This window comes from Mastomys coucha, unplaced genomic scaffold, assembly GCF_008632895.1.
Source record: "Mastomys coucha isolate ucsf_1 unplaced genomic scaffold, UCSF_Mcou_1 pScaffold7, whole genome shotgun sequence".
NCBI classification, from domain to species: domain Eukaryota; kingdom Metazoa; phylum Chordata; class Mammalia; order Rodentia; family Muridae; genus Mastomys; species Mastomys coucha.
The window spans coordinates 74,692,846-74,709,302 of NW_022196913.1; the positions used below are offsets into that span (position 1 = coordinate 74,692,846).

General features: G+C 37.2%; 1 protein-coding gene across 4 annotated transcripts in view; it reads left to right on the forward strand.

The window, feature by feature from the left end:
- The window catches only part of Vps13b (vacuolar protein sorting 13 homolog B), a 564,858-nt gene that overhangs the window by 322,806 nt on the left and 225,595 nt on the right, over positions 1–16,457 (forward strand). For all 4 annotated transcript variants that reach the window (XM_031359340.1, XM_031359343.1, XM_031359341.1 and 1 more), the window contains exons 32-33: positions 2,282–2,408; positions 6,350–6,493. In XM_031359340.1, coding sequence (XP_031215200.1) covers positions 2,282–2,408; positions 6,350–6,493 — 271 coding nt within the window. The remainder of the gene's footprint in view (positions 1–2,281; positions 2,409–6,349; positions 6,494–16,457) is intronic.

A 16,457-nucleotide genomic window follows, 5' to 3' on the forward strand; every position in this document is an offset into this window, starting at 1 on the left:
CAGAAGTGACTGAGACAGTTTTCAAAACTGGAGCCAGGCTCCGGTTTGTCCTCAAGGCCTAAACCAGGGCCAAAATGGAGTCCAACATGAATCCCTTTTGTAACTATAGCTGTTTTGTTTTGTTCTTATAAATAACTCAAAATGGTTATTCCTGGACCTCCGAGATAATATAAACTAGGCACACATAAAGAGGGTAAATCCTATTATTTTACATTTTCTAGGGAGATCTCTGTCACTTTCAATTTGCTCTTGCAAAGCTAGGCAGTTCCTGTTCTTCTCTTTTAGATGGGCTGGTGCTTTCGTAGCCTTAGACCCAGGTCTAGGTCAGCAGTTCACTGCTGCCTGACCCCAAGTCTGTCACTAACCTCTGCTCACACTTGGAGTTTTGGTTCATTTGTAATCTTTGATTCATCTTTGACAAATTGATTTATAAAATTTTAAATTGTTTTTTTAAAAGTTTATCATTACTTTAGATGTTTGTCAGTGATAGATAGCACAGAAGAAAACCTCTCACAGTACAGCAGAAGGATGGCTGTTGTTTTGATGAGATTTCCTTTTTCCTGCTTTTCTATTTAGTGTCACTGATTTAACTCATCACATAAGTGAGGAAAAAATAAATGATAGGGACAAGTACCTTTTCTTTCCCACAGTACTTCAGTGTTTGTAGCCACTTGGTTTGCTGCCATCGCTTCCATTTGAGATTGTTGTAATATGCCTCGCTGCAGCACTCTCTCCAGCATGCATCACGTTTCATGTTTCTCACATTGGTCATTTTATGGAATTTGAGCGATTAGACTGTAATTATGGTGTCTCTTAGGATCTAAACCTCTCCTCTGTAGTCACAGATTTTAATGCTTCTTCCCGTTGCTCTCTACTTACCAGATCTTTTAATTCTTTAAAATTGACTTTCTTGAAATCCAATACTTATGTGTCACAGAACCAGATGATCCAATTTGCTTTTTTGGCACATATCATATAAAGCACTGCCCACTGGAAGTATAACAAAAGACATTAGTACTCTCTAGGTTATCCTGAATAGTTTTGTGTTTTTTTTTTTTAAATATAGAAGGATTTGTACTTTATCTACATTTTCACATGAGGTATAAGTTATACCAATTTTCTGCTTTCAAATTTATCATTTTATCATAAGGGACTAATAAAGTTTTATTTATAGAGAATATTAAATTAATTTTAAAGGAAATTTAGAGTTGTGGCTTCTAGTCTAATATAAACATACTGATATATTATTTCATAAAATGAAAACTAAAACTGTAGAGTTGCTTGGAATATGTATGCCAGGGGAAGTTGTGTTTCTCAGTGGTGGTGTTAGTTTCACTTTCTGCCATGTAGAGAGTACTTCCTTTGAATTATTAGCCAATGTGGGTATCAAGCAGAGATTACTGAGCAAAGCTGGAAATGTATAAAGTAGAATGAAAAGAGACTGGAAGCTACGATGGAGATGACATGCTGCAGGCCAAGTTCTGAGGTGTTATTTCCCCTGTGTCCAGTCCAGTCACTGAGCTCTGGTTCCTCATTTCTATCATAAGACTGAGAAGGAGCTTTCCAGTTTACAGTTTATTTGGGGAAGCATTCGCTTTCACATACAAAAGCTATTTAATAGACAAAGAAGGCTTTAATATCCAGATTATTATTCATAAACTGAAAAGAATCTTAAAGCTTAAAGTAAAAAGAGTTTAAGAGCTGAGCACCATGTCTCACATCTGTAATCCCAGGACTTGGGAGGCTGAGGCAGAGGCAGGAGGATCATTGCAAGCTCACTGTCAGGCTTATCTTACAAAGGAAATTCCAAGCAAGCCAGACCTGCATAGGGAGACTTGGGAGAATTTGGTTGGGGGCAAGGGGCAAAAAGAGATTGTCTTTGTCAAATGGAACATACAATGTATTAAAAGGGAAATTAAAATTATTCCAAAAATAGAAAGATCATTGATAGTAACAAAAGTGATAGGAAACTTTGCAAGACAAATAGAGATCTAAACAGAAAACATCATAAGACCTAGTGATATTGTTAGGAAATTGCTTAAGTTCCTGTGAATTTATCAGAGGTTCTTTTGTCTGGCAGTTCTTTGAGACCTTACAGAACCAAAGGAACTGACTGTAAAAACCAAATAGACTCTCTCAAAACAATGGTGAGACTTTGCTGTGTGTGTTTGTAGTACAAACTTGAACAAAAGTTAAAGTTTTCCTTGAAAAACAGCAAGTGAATAATACTTTCCTGTTTTCATTTTTTAATGAATAACAATTGTTTGCCTTATCTTTTTAGCATACAGCGTCATCAAGAAAGGAGAGCAATTTTGACACCCATCTTGACAGATTTTTCTGTACGAATAACTGGAGCACCTGCCATCATTTTCACCAAAATAATCTCCCAAGAAAATGTGCATATGGAGGTTAGAATGGAAGAATATAGACTCCGGTTTAGTCTGGGTAGTGGGATGACTCTTCTCTGTGTGGTACAGTTTCACTGCTTCATTCTATATCACATCACATTAGTTCATTGATAATGATAATCACCATTAAGACTTAGAAATACTGAGTCCTCTACTGCTCCTGGTAACCCTGTCAGATGACTTTAGTAACTCAGTGTTACAGGTGAGGAAGCTGAGGCACAGCTCCTATTGACTACCTTGGTCACTATTCTTGGTCTGCAAGAATCTTTTTATAGCATTTGTGTTTACTAAATAAGCATTTTTAGTTGAGTTATGAGTATTTTCAGCTCACCATGCATCTATTACCTTATAACCTATTGTTAAGTGAAAGTGATACTTTGAAGTAATTTACAACAATAGAAAGTGATTCCTTCTCTAATTTTTTGAAAAATAATTTTTGTATAATCTCATTTGAGGTTTATAATAGTTGTTATGGCAAAAGTTAGGCCTACTTTAGTTTCTTTTTTAATTAACTTTTTATTTAAAAGTTTTTTATGTAATATAGTTTAATCATATATTTTTTCTTCCCCAACTCATTCCAGATTCTCCTTACCTCTCTGTTCACCCAGCTTGATCTTCATGTTCATGTTTTCCTCTTCTCTCTCTCTCTCTCTCTCTCTCTCTCTTTCTTTCTCTCTCTCTCTAAAACAAACAAACACAAACAAAAAATAAGCTGGGCATGGTGTCCCAGGCCTTTAATCCTAGTACTTAGGAGACAGAGGCAGGTGGATCTCTTGAGTTTGAAGCTAGCCTGGTCTACACAAATGAGTTTCAGGACAGTCAGGGCTACATAAAGAGACTTGTCTCAATAGCAAAATAACAACAAAAGAAGGAAGGAAGGAGGAAGGAAGAAAAGAAAAGAAAATCTTTTAAAAAATCATGAACACATACACAAAAAACATGAACCATGAAGTCCTTTTTGGGGGGAGGGGACAATTACCATAGGCATAGTGCTCAACCTAGACTGATTACTGTGTCCACTGACACTTCATTGGAAAAAAATTCATTTTTTCCTACCCTACAGGAATCAGCTGAAAATAGCTTTTGGATTAGGGACAAGCCTTTGTGTGGAACTTCCCTTTTCCATCTTGTGGCTGAGGTCACAGACTCTATGTCGTGTGTGTCAGTCCTGTTGTGTTAGAAGGTGCTGTTTCCCTGGTATCTTCCACCACCTCCTCTTCCTCAGAGACCCCAGAACCTTTAGCTGGGGAGGGGTTTGATGAAGACAGCCCATTTGGAGATGAGTTTGCCAAGGTCTCTTACTCACTACACGAGGTTCTACAGCTGCAGGGTCCAGGTCCAGGTGTCATGTGGGGAGTCACTAAAGGATGGAGATGGTCTGGAAAGAAAGGCTGAGACGGGCAGCAGGGAAGAACTGAGAGATAGGGTCTTCCTTCACCAAGAGGCTAAGTTTCTATGGGATGGAGGAGGACTAGGAGCAGGAGCTAGTTTGGTTTCTTCATAACCCTAAAAGTTGTATAAGGAGTAAGTCTTATAGTTGGTGTTTTAGTAACACAACTGGTGTAGACTTTACGCAACACCTTATGAGGTACATACCCAAACTGAAAATGAGCCAAGACATACACCAGAACACATTAGAAAACTGTTTAACTTCCTGTTTATATTTGGTTCAATAAATTTAAATATTGAGTCTAGCCATGTAGCGCCCACATAGTGTACTTGCCTGCTATGTGTGAAACTATGAGTTTGTCTGCCAAAACCACCACAAAATAAAAGATGAGTAAATAACCAACAACAAGATAAAAACAAGCATCAGACAAACAAAAAAACTAACAAAACCACAAAATCTCTTTGAACTAAGAACTTTTTGTCTAGAAGTATTCCTTTTTTTTTTTTTTTTTTTTTTTGGTTTTTTGAGACAGAGTTTCTCTGTTATAGCCCTAGGTGTCCTGGAATTCACTCTAGAGACCAGGCTGGCCTTGAGAAATATTCCTTTCTTATTTATTTATTTATTTATTTATTTATTTAATATGTATGAGTACACTGTAGTTGTACAGATGGCTGTGAGCCACCATGTGGCTGCTGGGAATTGAGGTCAGGATGGCCCTGCTCGCTCTGGCCCTGCTCGCTCCGGCTCACTCGCTCTGGCGTACACTGTAGCTGTCTTCAGATACACCAGAAAAGAGCATCAGATCCCATTACAGATGGTTGTGAGCCACCATGTGCTTGCTGGGATTTGAACTCAGAACCTTCGGAAGAGCAGTCATTGTTCTTACCTACTGAGCCATCTATGCAACCCCCCTCTCTTATATTCTTAAGAACTTACCATCACAAAGTTAAGAAATGAAAATAAAAATATCTCAAAATGCTAACATAATTCTATCCCAGCTTAATTAACTGTTAATTTGATTTGAAGGCCAGGTGACCTGGCAGGAAGCAGGAGATGGAAAGCTCTGTGCATAGCCTGGGCTTACAGCTCACTGGTTCCCTCCTGTCAGCTGGCTGCCTTGTATTTTCCCCAGTTGTGTGGAATAAGTGCCCCAGTTCACCTGCACACTATTCTAGACAGGAACTGTCAAGCAGTTCATTACAGGAGGAACCGAACTAGAATGTACCCTTGTCACTACGTTTTTAAGCTGCTTAGTCTACCCACTGCACTAGATTAGGATTGTCATCCTCTAATCATAGGACATGTGTTACTAATACAACTATCATTTTTATGGAAATTTTTATAACTTTAAGTCTTGTTATAATGAGAAGACAATTTAAAAGAAATATTTCTAGCTGGGCAGTGGTGGCTCATGCCTTTAATCCAAGCACTTGGGAGGCAGAGGCAGGTGATTTCTGAGTTCAAGGCCATCCTGGTCTACAGAGTAAGATCCAGGGCAGCCAGGGCTAAACAGAGAAACTCTGTCTTGAAAAACCAAAAAAACCAAAAACAACAACAACAAAAAAAAAAACCCTTCTAAATCATTGTCTTCTCCTTTTTCATCATGGCTTAGGAAATAAAATAAATATAATAAACAAATACAGGAAATTTGTGAAAGAAATTTTATAAGGAAAATAATCATGCCAGACATGCTGTTCTTTATGGCTTTGTTAAAAGCAGCTCTAAACTGTCTGGTGTGTATTTGGGCCACGTACAGTATCCTTAAGTATTGTTTTATGACCTGAATAAGGAGGCATGTGCAGGCATTTGAACACTGTCTGCAAGAGGCAAGATTTGTGCTCATTAACTGAAGCTTCTGCATTGTTTTTTCTTTTGTTTACCACCTCTGAGTGCTTTCTACTGATATATGTTCAAGTGACACAGTTATGAAGAACAGCTCCCATTAAGTGGCAGGCATCTGCCTCTTGCTGCCAAGGTTCTGGCAGTTAAAGAAGAGAAATTAGTGTCGATATCTTTTGTTTCAGCCTTTTACTTTGTTATAAATCATTTATTGTAGTCTTTGGCTAATGTTTATCCTATGGTGTTTCTAATTTGAACTACCTACCTTTAGTATCCTATTTTCATCTGCCCAAGTGACATTAGCCTTGAAGGCCACTATAATCTTGTAGGGGGAGGTGTTCCTGATGGGGTCCCAGAACTCTGCTGTAGGGCTTGCGTATAAGAGATTCTCAGTAGCTGTTAATACATTTCCTGCAAAATTGCACCATTGCACATGTAAAACAATGACAGTATTTCAGAGTGTGAAAGTAAAAGCAAATGGAACTAAAAAGGAGAAACTTTCCTATTATTCCTTGACACCTCTCTTGCACATAGCCTAGTAAAGAGTTCACCACTAAATTCTGTAAGTTTTGCTTTTCTCATTAATATGTGTACTTGAGTCCCTAGAGAGTTAGAAAGTATTAAGCATTCAATAACAATGATGAACTATCTGAGGGCTATCATTTTCAAATTTTCTATTAATCCTATTCTCCCCCCCCCATCCCTTCTTTAGGAGATTTTAGTGTGTGGCCATTCCTTGGAAGTCAACATAACCACAAACCTGGACTTCTTCCTAAGTGTGGCTCAGGTTCAACTCTTACATCAGTTAATAGTTGCAAATATGACTGGATTGGAGCCGTCAACCAAGGCCATAGAGGTAAATGTTAACTGATGTCTATTCTTATTACATTTTTACCAACTTTACAAAGGAAAACTTAACTAAATACTTTCTGTTAACTAGTCTGCATTAACTTTTTCCAAAATATGTCCATAAATTGTTTTAGATTGATGTCTTATGTCTTTAATTTGTATAGTCTCTTTTCCTCTTATCATACAACTTCAATAAATCACTGTAGACTGACTTAAGAAAATGTTTTGTTAGGAATAAGATTTTATTTCTAAAGTGTGCTATGAGGCCCCTGGTGTCATTGTTAATTACTCAATCACATCCCCAGATAGGGCCCTTAACTTTGTAAACATTCTGTAGTAGCATCCTCAATGAATAATACCAAAAGCATTCACTGTGTTTGGTGGTCAATATCCTTGATCATAGGTTGAATGCCTGCTTAGAATTTCCGTTTTGTTCTGAAATTGACTTGTTAGAAGGCTCAGAATGCCTCACGTAGAATCAGATGCTCCCAGCAGAGCCAGAGTGTGCTTGTTAAATTTACCCCAGACAGACAGCTTTTCTCTGCTTTTTGTTCCCATACTTTTTTAGTTAAGTCTGTACAGGAGACCAAATCTTCTGTGAAAAACTGTATGTGGAAGAGGTACTGCTTTTCTTCCAGTGAGTAACACAGAATGCAAGTTGGTAAATAAGGCACCACCCTTTTTATGTATATTTATTCACAGATCTTCAGGCAAATTCTAGTAATCCTGTGAGGAACCTGTGGTCACTTTGCCCATTGGATAGGTGAGACTTTGGGGGTTGTAAAGGAGAACCAACTTCCCTGAGATAGACCCAGAGCTACAGAGTGAGGCATCTCAGAGTTGAACTGCACCTGCTCAAATCAGCTCACATGCTGCTTGTCAGAAATCATACACTGACTGTACTCTCCGCGTAAACTTCATTTAAAAACACAAAAACAAACAAAACTTCAGTGTGACAACTTGTAATGTCTCTACCCTGATCATCTTTTATCTCCCATAATTTATTCATTCAGTAATGACTTTAAAATGACTATAAGTTTAGTATCCCAAATGTTTTCCAGTATATTTAAGAAAATTCTTAAAAATATAATTATTTGACATAAAAATGAGCAAATTAAAAATACTCCCTATGCATTTTTGTTGACTCCTTAAATCAAAGAAATCTAACTCATAGATTTTTTGGGAAATTCATACAACCTAACAACAGTGTTATTTATCTACCTGCTTGGATTGCTTTTTAGTAAGTTCAGGTGTTAGCATATGAAGGGACACCTAGAATTCATAACCACTGTGGCAATAACTCGAACATTCCTCACATGCTCATAAAGTAGAAGGCATTGATGGCTATTTTTAAGGTGCTTGTGCGGTTCTTTATTCCTTTTTGGTGTTCATTTTGGAAGTACAGACTCGATGATTCTTTAAAAATGATGAGCCTTATACTGTGTGGCATTAGTAGCAAAGCATAATTTGATGTTGCCCCATCCCTAAGGAGGTATTTTTGTGAACATTAAATATTCTTTAATGGCCCATTTAATTTCTATCCCTGATCCTTTGCTTCCCTGACAACTAGGGATGTGTGTGTGTGTGTGTGTGTGTGTGTGTGTGTGTGTGTGTGTGAATTAGAAGGGTAATAGCAAGAAAGAATGTTGTAGTTTTCATGTTTCTGTTTTTAGTTTGTTTCATTTTTATAGTTTTGCAATATACATCTTTTGAGAGCTATTTTATCATTTTATTGGCCCATTTATTGATTATCCAGTCAATAATTTGATTTTTAACTTTAAGTCTACAGTCTACATACTATTTCTCTATTGGATTAAAAGTAATGAAGACAGTCTGCGGTCCTGTGCACTGCCTTTTCAGGTGTGCTCGTGGCTGCACTTGGGCCATTCGCATTATTTCTAAAGTGGCACAAATCTTTTACAGAAAGTCCTTGTCTATGCTTGTGTCTTAAAAGGTTTTTTGATATTTCCCCGATTTTTTTTTCCTCTTAACAATTTCATAGTCTCAAACCTTATACTAAGGCCTTTGATCTATTTGAAGTTAATTTTACACAAGGTGAGAGAAGGGATCTGGTCTTGTTCTACATATGGCTATCCAGGTTTTCAGCATGAGTGATAGTTTCTGGAATGCTAGTTAAATTAGGGACTCTGAAACCATTACAATGAACTTTCCTTATCCTGTCACAATTAATTGATTTGTCCTGAATATACGAAGATATGTTACCAATACAGGATTTTATATTACAGTGGTTGTTTGAAAATACTATTTACTTGATGTTACAGATTTCTTCTAAAAACTGATGTGTTACTACATCACTTTGAAGTTCACATTTGTTAATGTCACTATTAATCTCATCTGAAGTCTATTTGAAGTTAGGGAAGTTTCATATTGGCAAATGTCAAAAATTGCTAATTTTTGCCTGAAACCTTGAGTTTTATCACTAGTAACATATATATGTATATGTACATATATATTTGCATATATACATATATTTGTATATGTAATGTGTATAAATATGTGTATATTTGTATATATTCCTTCAAGTAGCAGGCTTATTTTGTTCATTTTGAAGAAAGTGTTTGTGAAATACCAATTAAGAATAACAATAGTTTCCATAGTCATTCCTTCAAATAAAAATAATTTTTTCCATAGAAAGCTCAGCTGGTGCAACCAGTGGTTCAGATGTGCATCTGCATTGCTTCAGGACAGCTGTCATTCTGTGATGTCCAGCAGATGCTTGGTGTAGAATTTCCATTTTACCACACATACTATTAAATTATGTTGACTCAAGGGTCCAGAGTTAATGAGTAATTTTTACTGTTTCATTATAGACATTCTTTTCTTTGCATGTGCATCTGCATTTTAGGACTGCACATGCATGTGCAGATGCATGTGGAGGCTATAAGGCTGACATCTAGTGTTTACTTCTATTACTTGTCCCCATCCTTGTTGAGGAGGGTCTCTCAGTTGAACCCATACTTCATAAGTACACCTTCAGAGTTCTGGGAATCCAGTAAAAAGTGATAGGTCCTTTTAAAAGTAGACCAACTCTTTTACTGTATTAGAACACAATATCATTTTGTTTTTTAATACAACAAAATAAAATACAAGATAAAACAAAAATACATCACAGTTGGATAACAAACAAACAAAAGGAAAAGATCCCAAGAGAATACACATGAACTAGATCAACTCATTCACACATACAGGAATCCCAGAAAAACACTAAGCTGGAAGCTATAATATGTCAGGAATGAGCTTCCACTCTAAGAGTGGTTCTGAGGCAGGGGTGTCTGGGAGCAGCTAAAAGAAGGACTGGAAGACAATCATGGATCCAAGCTTGTGGCCAAAGTTCTGCTGAGATGGCTTTCCAGACTGCTTGCTCACTCGCTCTTGCTCTCTCTCTCTCTCTCTCTCTCTCTCTCTCTCTCTCTCTCTCTCTCTCTCTCTCTCTGTGTGTGTGTGTGTGTGTTCACACACGTGTGTATGTGCATGCAAAGCATGACTGTAAAGAAAAACAAAATATCCTCACAGCCTTAAGAAAGTTCTTACCCTGAGCCAAAAGATAACCTGGGAAAACAGTGGAGAGGAACTGCTGGCAGATCTCATGTGTTCCAGGCAGGTAGGCTTCCAGTATTAGATTATTCTCATTCAGTTTTCCTGCTAATCTCATAAAGACTTGATAAGAAACCTGGAGATTCTGCCTCCAAAAATTTGGCACCTTCCCTTAAAAGCATTCCTGAGTGGCTCCTCTACCTCAGAATGGAAAGCTGATCTTTCAGGTGACAGCTGGGAAGGCTTCTAAGATCAGGCCTAGTCCTTCTATGCCTAGGGCTAACTCCCCCCTGGCTATCTTGCTGTATTGGCTGTTGCTTGAGCATGCCTGATTGATTGCTGCCAGTAAAGCTTTGCAAAGGCTTTCTCTTCCAGATGTTCACACATTTTCTGAGAGAAGCTTTCCATGACTTACCCCAGCACTCCTGATTCCTTCATCCTGCCCTTGTCTTTTTCTTACATTCATAATCTACCAAACACATAGAATCTAATTACTCATTTTTCCTCACCTGGTCAGAAAATAGGTTCCTTCTCTATTCTTGTAATCCAAGTATTTTAAATGACAAGTTGCATTGTAAGTACTTAGAACAGCTTACAAAATAAGTACATAATGGACACAGTTAATGAATATGTGTAGGTGAAGAATTCACCTTTGTACTTATACTATGCTTATTCTGACAGTAAAGATCAATAGAAACCTATATGATAAACTTAAGGCAGAAATAAAGAATTGGAAGTATCTACAACTGCACAATGCGTGCTTGCGTGTCCATGCATTTGAGATATAAACCACAGTTCACTGGTGTGACAGGTTTTGGAAATGAGGCCCTCTGTTCCTCATGTATGCATCAGACATGCTGGTGTTTTTGTTTGTGTGTTTGTTTATAGGGGAGAATTGTTTGTTTTTACAGTGTTATGAATACATCTCATGTTTTCAAGAGTTGTCAATCTAACAAAATGGCAAATGAACTGTTTTCCTAGAACTCTATGTTAAAGGTGTATGGATACAGCCATTGGAAAGAATCACTGGTGGCTAGGTCTGGTGACCAAGACAAGTTTGATAGGACTTAAAAAAAAATACTCTAGCTAGCAGTTGTTTTAGCTTAAAACCATACTTCTGTTTTGATATAGTAACAACATTTTTTCCTCCAAAATCACCCATTCCTTAGAATGAAGACAGCATTAAGTCTTATGAGTCAGATAGCTTTTAGTACTGAGTTGTTTATTTTATTAAAAGTATTTTATTTAGACTGAGAGTGTAGCTTGCTAGCATTTCTAAAAGTGCTTAAGAGTAACTCATAGAAGATGCCAAAAACAACCGTAGTTGGAAGAGGTGCATAGTTGCTCTTTCATTTTCGTGGTAGGTGTAACCAGGCTTGAAAACCCATTGCTGATATTTGTAAAATATGCTCCTAGGAATGTACAAATTAACAGGTACCCTGGGAGCTACATTACATATCAAAATAAAATACCAAACAGTGCCTCTACGGGCCACTTCCTTTCCTTTGCTAAGGAGGCCTTCCTTGTTAGACTGCCAAGAGCAGCCATCATGTTTCTTCACAGTTAGTGTTTTGAGGCAGGGTCTCAATGTGTGTTCTAGGCTGGCCATAAACTCACAGTTCTCCTGCCTCAGCCTCATATGCCAACATACCTAGTGTTTTCCCACATGTGATGACTACTTGTCACAGTGAAACCTTGGACATACCAGACTTTTCATTGTTTTACATTGAATCATGTATGTTCTTGTTAACAAATAAGTTCTGTTAAAGTATTTTAAGACTTCAATTCCTAAAATAACCTTTCTTAATTAAATGCCAAAGCCAAGATACATGTAGAAAAACATATTTACACAAAATTACTGGACGTTTCTGAATAACAAACAATAATCAAGATAGCACAGCTCAGATTTCATGACAAATAAAGCATGTGTGGCAGCACATCAGCATGTGTTTATTCTCTCACAGTTGAGTACATAAGAGTTAGCAAGTCTGCAGTTCCTTGAGTCCTCATGAGAGAAGGACACCCCCAATAAATGGTCAATGCATTTGCTTGCAGTAAAGGCAAGAAAGTAGAGGCTCTTGCACAGCTGCCTCCAATTATTTGGAGAAGACCTGCCTCAGGCAGAGCAGGAAATGGAAAGGGTATGAAATGAGTTATTAACATCTGAGAGACTCAACAGCACTGATTGGGAAGGGAATAGAAGATTTCATTGGAGGAGGTGAGACAGCTCAGAGGGTAGAGGCCTGAAGATCTGAGTAGGAGGGAAAGCCTCCTCTCTCGAGTTGTACGTGCACACACAAAAATAATTTTAAAAGAGCTCGATCCTACTTTTATCTTACCTTCATCTTCAAAAAGGTAGCATTGTGAGGTCAATAAGAAGCATAGCTGAAAAGTAAATAAACCTTGCTACAGGAGAACACATTAGCACATGAACACAAGTGATTTCCTCAAAGCAGTTATTCAACTTCACTCTCAATTTGCATACAGAATAATTTCTATAACACCAAAAGCACAAGCAAATTAAATGAGCCAAAAGCCTTCATCAGCATTAAGAAAGTGTAACACCAGTTGCAAAATAGGCGAATGTGTCTGCAAGCCGCATGGTTTGCAGTAGATAGAATTTGGGCAAAGGATCCAAACAGACTTTTCTGCATTGAACTTGTAAATATAAAAGATTAAACACTTAGGGGAGTGCTCAGTGCTCAGTGTAGTAATTAGCATTTGGGAAATGCAAACTAGCACCTTCAGGAGCTGTCAGTCCATACCTAGTAGGCTGGCCTCAGCCATAAACACAGGGGCAAGTGTAGACAAGGAGGTGGAGACACTGAGACCACCAGGAAACAAATGAAAACTGACATCCCCTTGAAAGATTAAACACTTGCCATGGAACACAGCCATTCCATTTCTAAATATGTAAGCAAGAAAAATGGAAACATGTCCATTCAGAGACATATGTACATATTTAGAGTACCATTATTCATGATAGAAAGCAACATATGTCTACAAGCTAATAATGGTTAAATAAAATGTAATACATCCATGTTGTAGACTATTTCTTGCCCTTAAAAAACAATGAATCATGTTACAGCAATAAAAGGATCACCTTTTACCTAGAGCAGGAGAGATAGCGGATAAGATAGATAGGATGTTTAAAGGTGATTGAAGGTGTCGCATAACTCGCTGTACTAAAAAAACATTCATATACTTTACATAGATTAACAAATATGACTGATCTTAGAGCAAATAGTTTTAAATTACATGAAAAGTGACATGTGTTGGCAAATATGCAAAGAAAAGCGAACTCATTATTGACATAAGCATAAATGAATACAGCCACTGTGAAAAGTGATTCAGAAGTTCTTCAGTGATCTGAGGTAGAACCTTTGTGTGATCACTCTAGTAGGTTTATTTCCAAAAGGAACCAAAATCAGAATGTTGAAAAGACAGCTGTAGCTGTATGCTCGTGACATTTACTCTAGGTAAGATACTGAGTCAGTAGAGTATCAAGGAATAAATGAACTGACACAGAAATATGATATAGATAGAAACATAGGTAGATAGAAGATAGATAGATAGATAGAAAGATAGATAGATAGATAGATAGATTCTTATGCTCAATCGAGTACTATTCAGCTTCCAACAAGAAGTCTTGACTTTTGTGACATATACATGAATCTAAGCGACATTTACTGTCTGAAATAAATCAGGCACAGCAAGGCTGGTCCTCATGATTTCACTTATAAGTTACATCTAAAATGGGGAAGTTGAAGAAGTAATGAGTAACAGAATGGTTCCCAGAGGCTGAATTTGGGGAAAAGTGCAAGTTGTAGATTAAAAGGTAGAGAGTTTCAAATAGACTGGAGGTTGGTAGATTTTGAGATCTGTTCCATAGAAGAATGACTACATTCAGCAATAATACATATTTCAAAATAACCAAGAGAGTAAATTTCAAATGTCTAACCACAAAAGAATTATAGAAGGAGCAAGTACTGGATATGTTAATGAGTACAATTTCATCACACCATGGTGTGTGTGTGTGTGTGTACATGTGTATATCAAAACATCTAACTGTGATTTGTCAGTCAAAAATAATTAGTCATGTTTGCCAGGAATAGTGGTATACATCTTTAATCCCAATATACAATAGGCAGAGCAGGTGAATCTGAGTTGAGACTGACCTGGTCCAATTTATTAGACAGATGTACATTAACAATTAACAACAAAAAAAAATAAAGATTTTTGAATTTGTATAATAAGTATAAAAATAAGCTTTTGTAGTTTTAAATGAATTATAAAGTGAGTATGGGTATCCAATTCCTAATTTCATTATCTACTAGTTCTATGATTTTGAGCAAATTATATTTTAAGACCTCAGTTTTTTCATCTTAAAATGTGAGAAATAGTATACAATTTATACAGTTGGTATATATGATGAAATAAAAAAGAGCCAGTAGTATTACCTATGTGTTGATATTGTTGCTTCAGAAACTCTCAGGGAACCAATTAGGTTATCATCATTACCATCTTAATAACCCATCTGTAGGTACCTATCATGTGTACATATTCATGCACAGGCCTTTTATAAATATATAAGCATATTTCTAAACCTCAGAAGCCTGTGATCTAGTTAGAAGAGAATTGCTATAGAAGGTACTCTATGCTGCATGCCAGCTCAGTGCTAGAGACCCCATGTCCTACAGGATTATAGCAAAGAGAGTTACTGCTTACTTTTGTAGACCAAATAAGGATAGGCTTTACTAGAGGAAGAGGAATCCAGGATGGGTGAACAAGATAAACAGTAACATGGAGGCAGATAGGTGAGCATGAATATTCAGAATGGGGAATTTCAATCAAAGAGTTGTTGAGTGGTGGCTTATTAAGGGAGACCCCTGAGCTGATCAGATGCTCAGTGGATAAAAGGGTTTGATGCTTGATGCTGTTAAAGCTCCTGAACTCATGTGGTAAAAGGAAAGAAGTAATTCCTATAAGCTATCTCCTGACCTCTACATGTGTACACACACACACATATATATACACATGCATGCACATACACACAGGCATACATACGTGCACACATACACATACACACATGTGCATGTGTATGTGTGTGAGAGAGAGAGAAAGAGACAGAGATAGAGACAGATTTTAAAAGAGGATGTCTCAGAGAGTCGATGGTTTATCCCATAGGCCACGGTCTGCCATAACCATAGTCTCTCATCTGCTGTCCTTTACATGTAATTACCACTCTTTCTTGAGTATTGTCTTGTGATTAGTTTGCTTAGAAAGTTTTTGTAGTTCTTACAGAACAGCATTTTCCAAACAGTAGTACACATGAAAGTTGCTGGCTATGTATCAGTGGGCTTCAGCTTTAGCTCAGATATTTGACTTGAGGCCCTAGAATAAATAAGTGTCCTGGAACTTGATGGATGGCATACTCAAGAGGCCCTGTTTTAAGCCTGAGTGGCATCAAAGAAAGAGTTGACATTTTTAAACCTGCTAGGTCTAAACCTAGGTTCTTTCTGGGTGCTGCCTTTCCAACTTTATCTTCCATTATTCTCACATTACCTTTATAACTATGCAGAAAACTACCTTCTTAAAGTGACTGAAGGTTATAACTCTCAAAGTATGGTACATTGTAAAATTACCTCATAATCTGAATCAAGCTGAGTTGAGCTATTTTTAGAACTTTTTACCTGTTTCGATACCAATATGTGATACAATACCAAGTACATGGAAGATTATAGTGCCAATTTCACGGAAAGGCAAAGGAGAAGCAGGACTGTTTTCTAATGGTATAAAATTGGCAATAATGTTCTATAAATATTCTCTCCTCTTAGTTACGTTTTATTTCAGGACTTTTACAGTATTATTTTTCAGAGTATTAACATGAATGACAGAATAACATATAGCCTTAGTTCAGTTTGCATTTGATCTGCTTTAGGAAGTTTGAAGGTAACCAGGGAGGTTTGCAAGTGAGCCTTAGTTTTCCAATTACTTGGTGGATTTCAGTATATCAGCAAGATAACAAAATCCTGAGGGTTGAGCTACTTTAAAGAAACAAACAAGCCAGGCAGTGGTGGCGCACGCCTTTAATCCCAGCACTTGGGAGGCAGAGGCAGGCAGATTTCTGAGTTCGAGGCCAGCCTGGTCTACAGAGTGAGTTCCAGAACAGCCAGGGCTACACAGAGAAACCTTGTCTCAAAAAAAAAAAAGAAGCAAACAAACAAAAGTCAGTTTGCTATTTTGTTAAGTAACAATATTCTGTCAGGCAGTGATAACCCGCTACTAGGTGAGATTAACTTGGAATGTGCTCAACTTAGTCTGCATATTAGAATTTAGTTTTAAAGCATGCTGATTTTTTTCTTCATTTCCATGAATTCTGTAATTTAAATAATTTTATGTGATTCATCTGATAA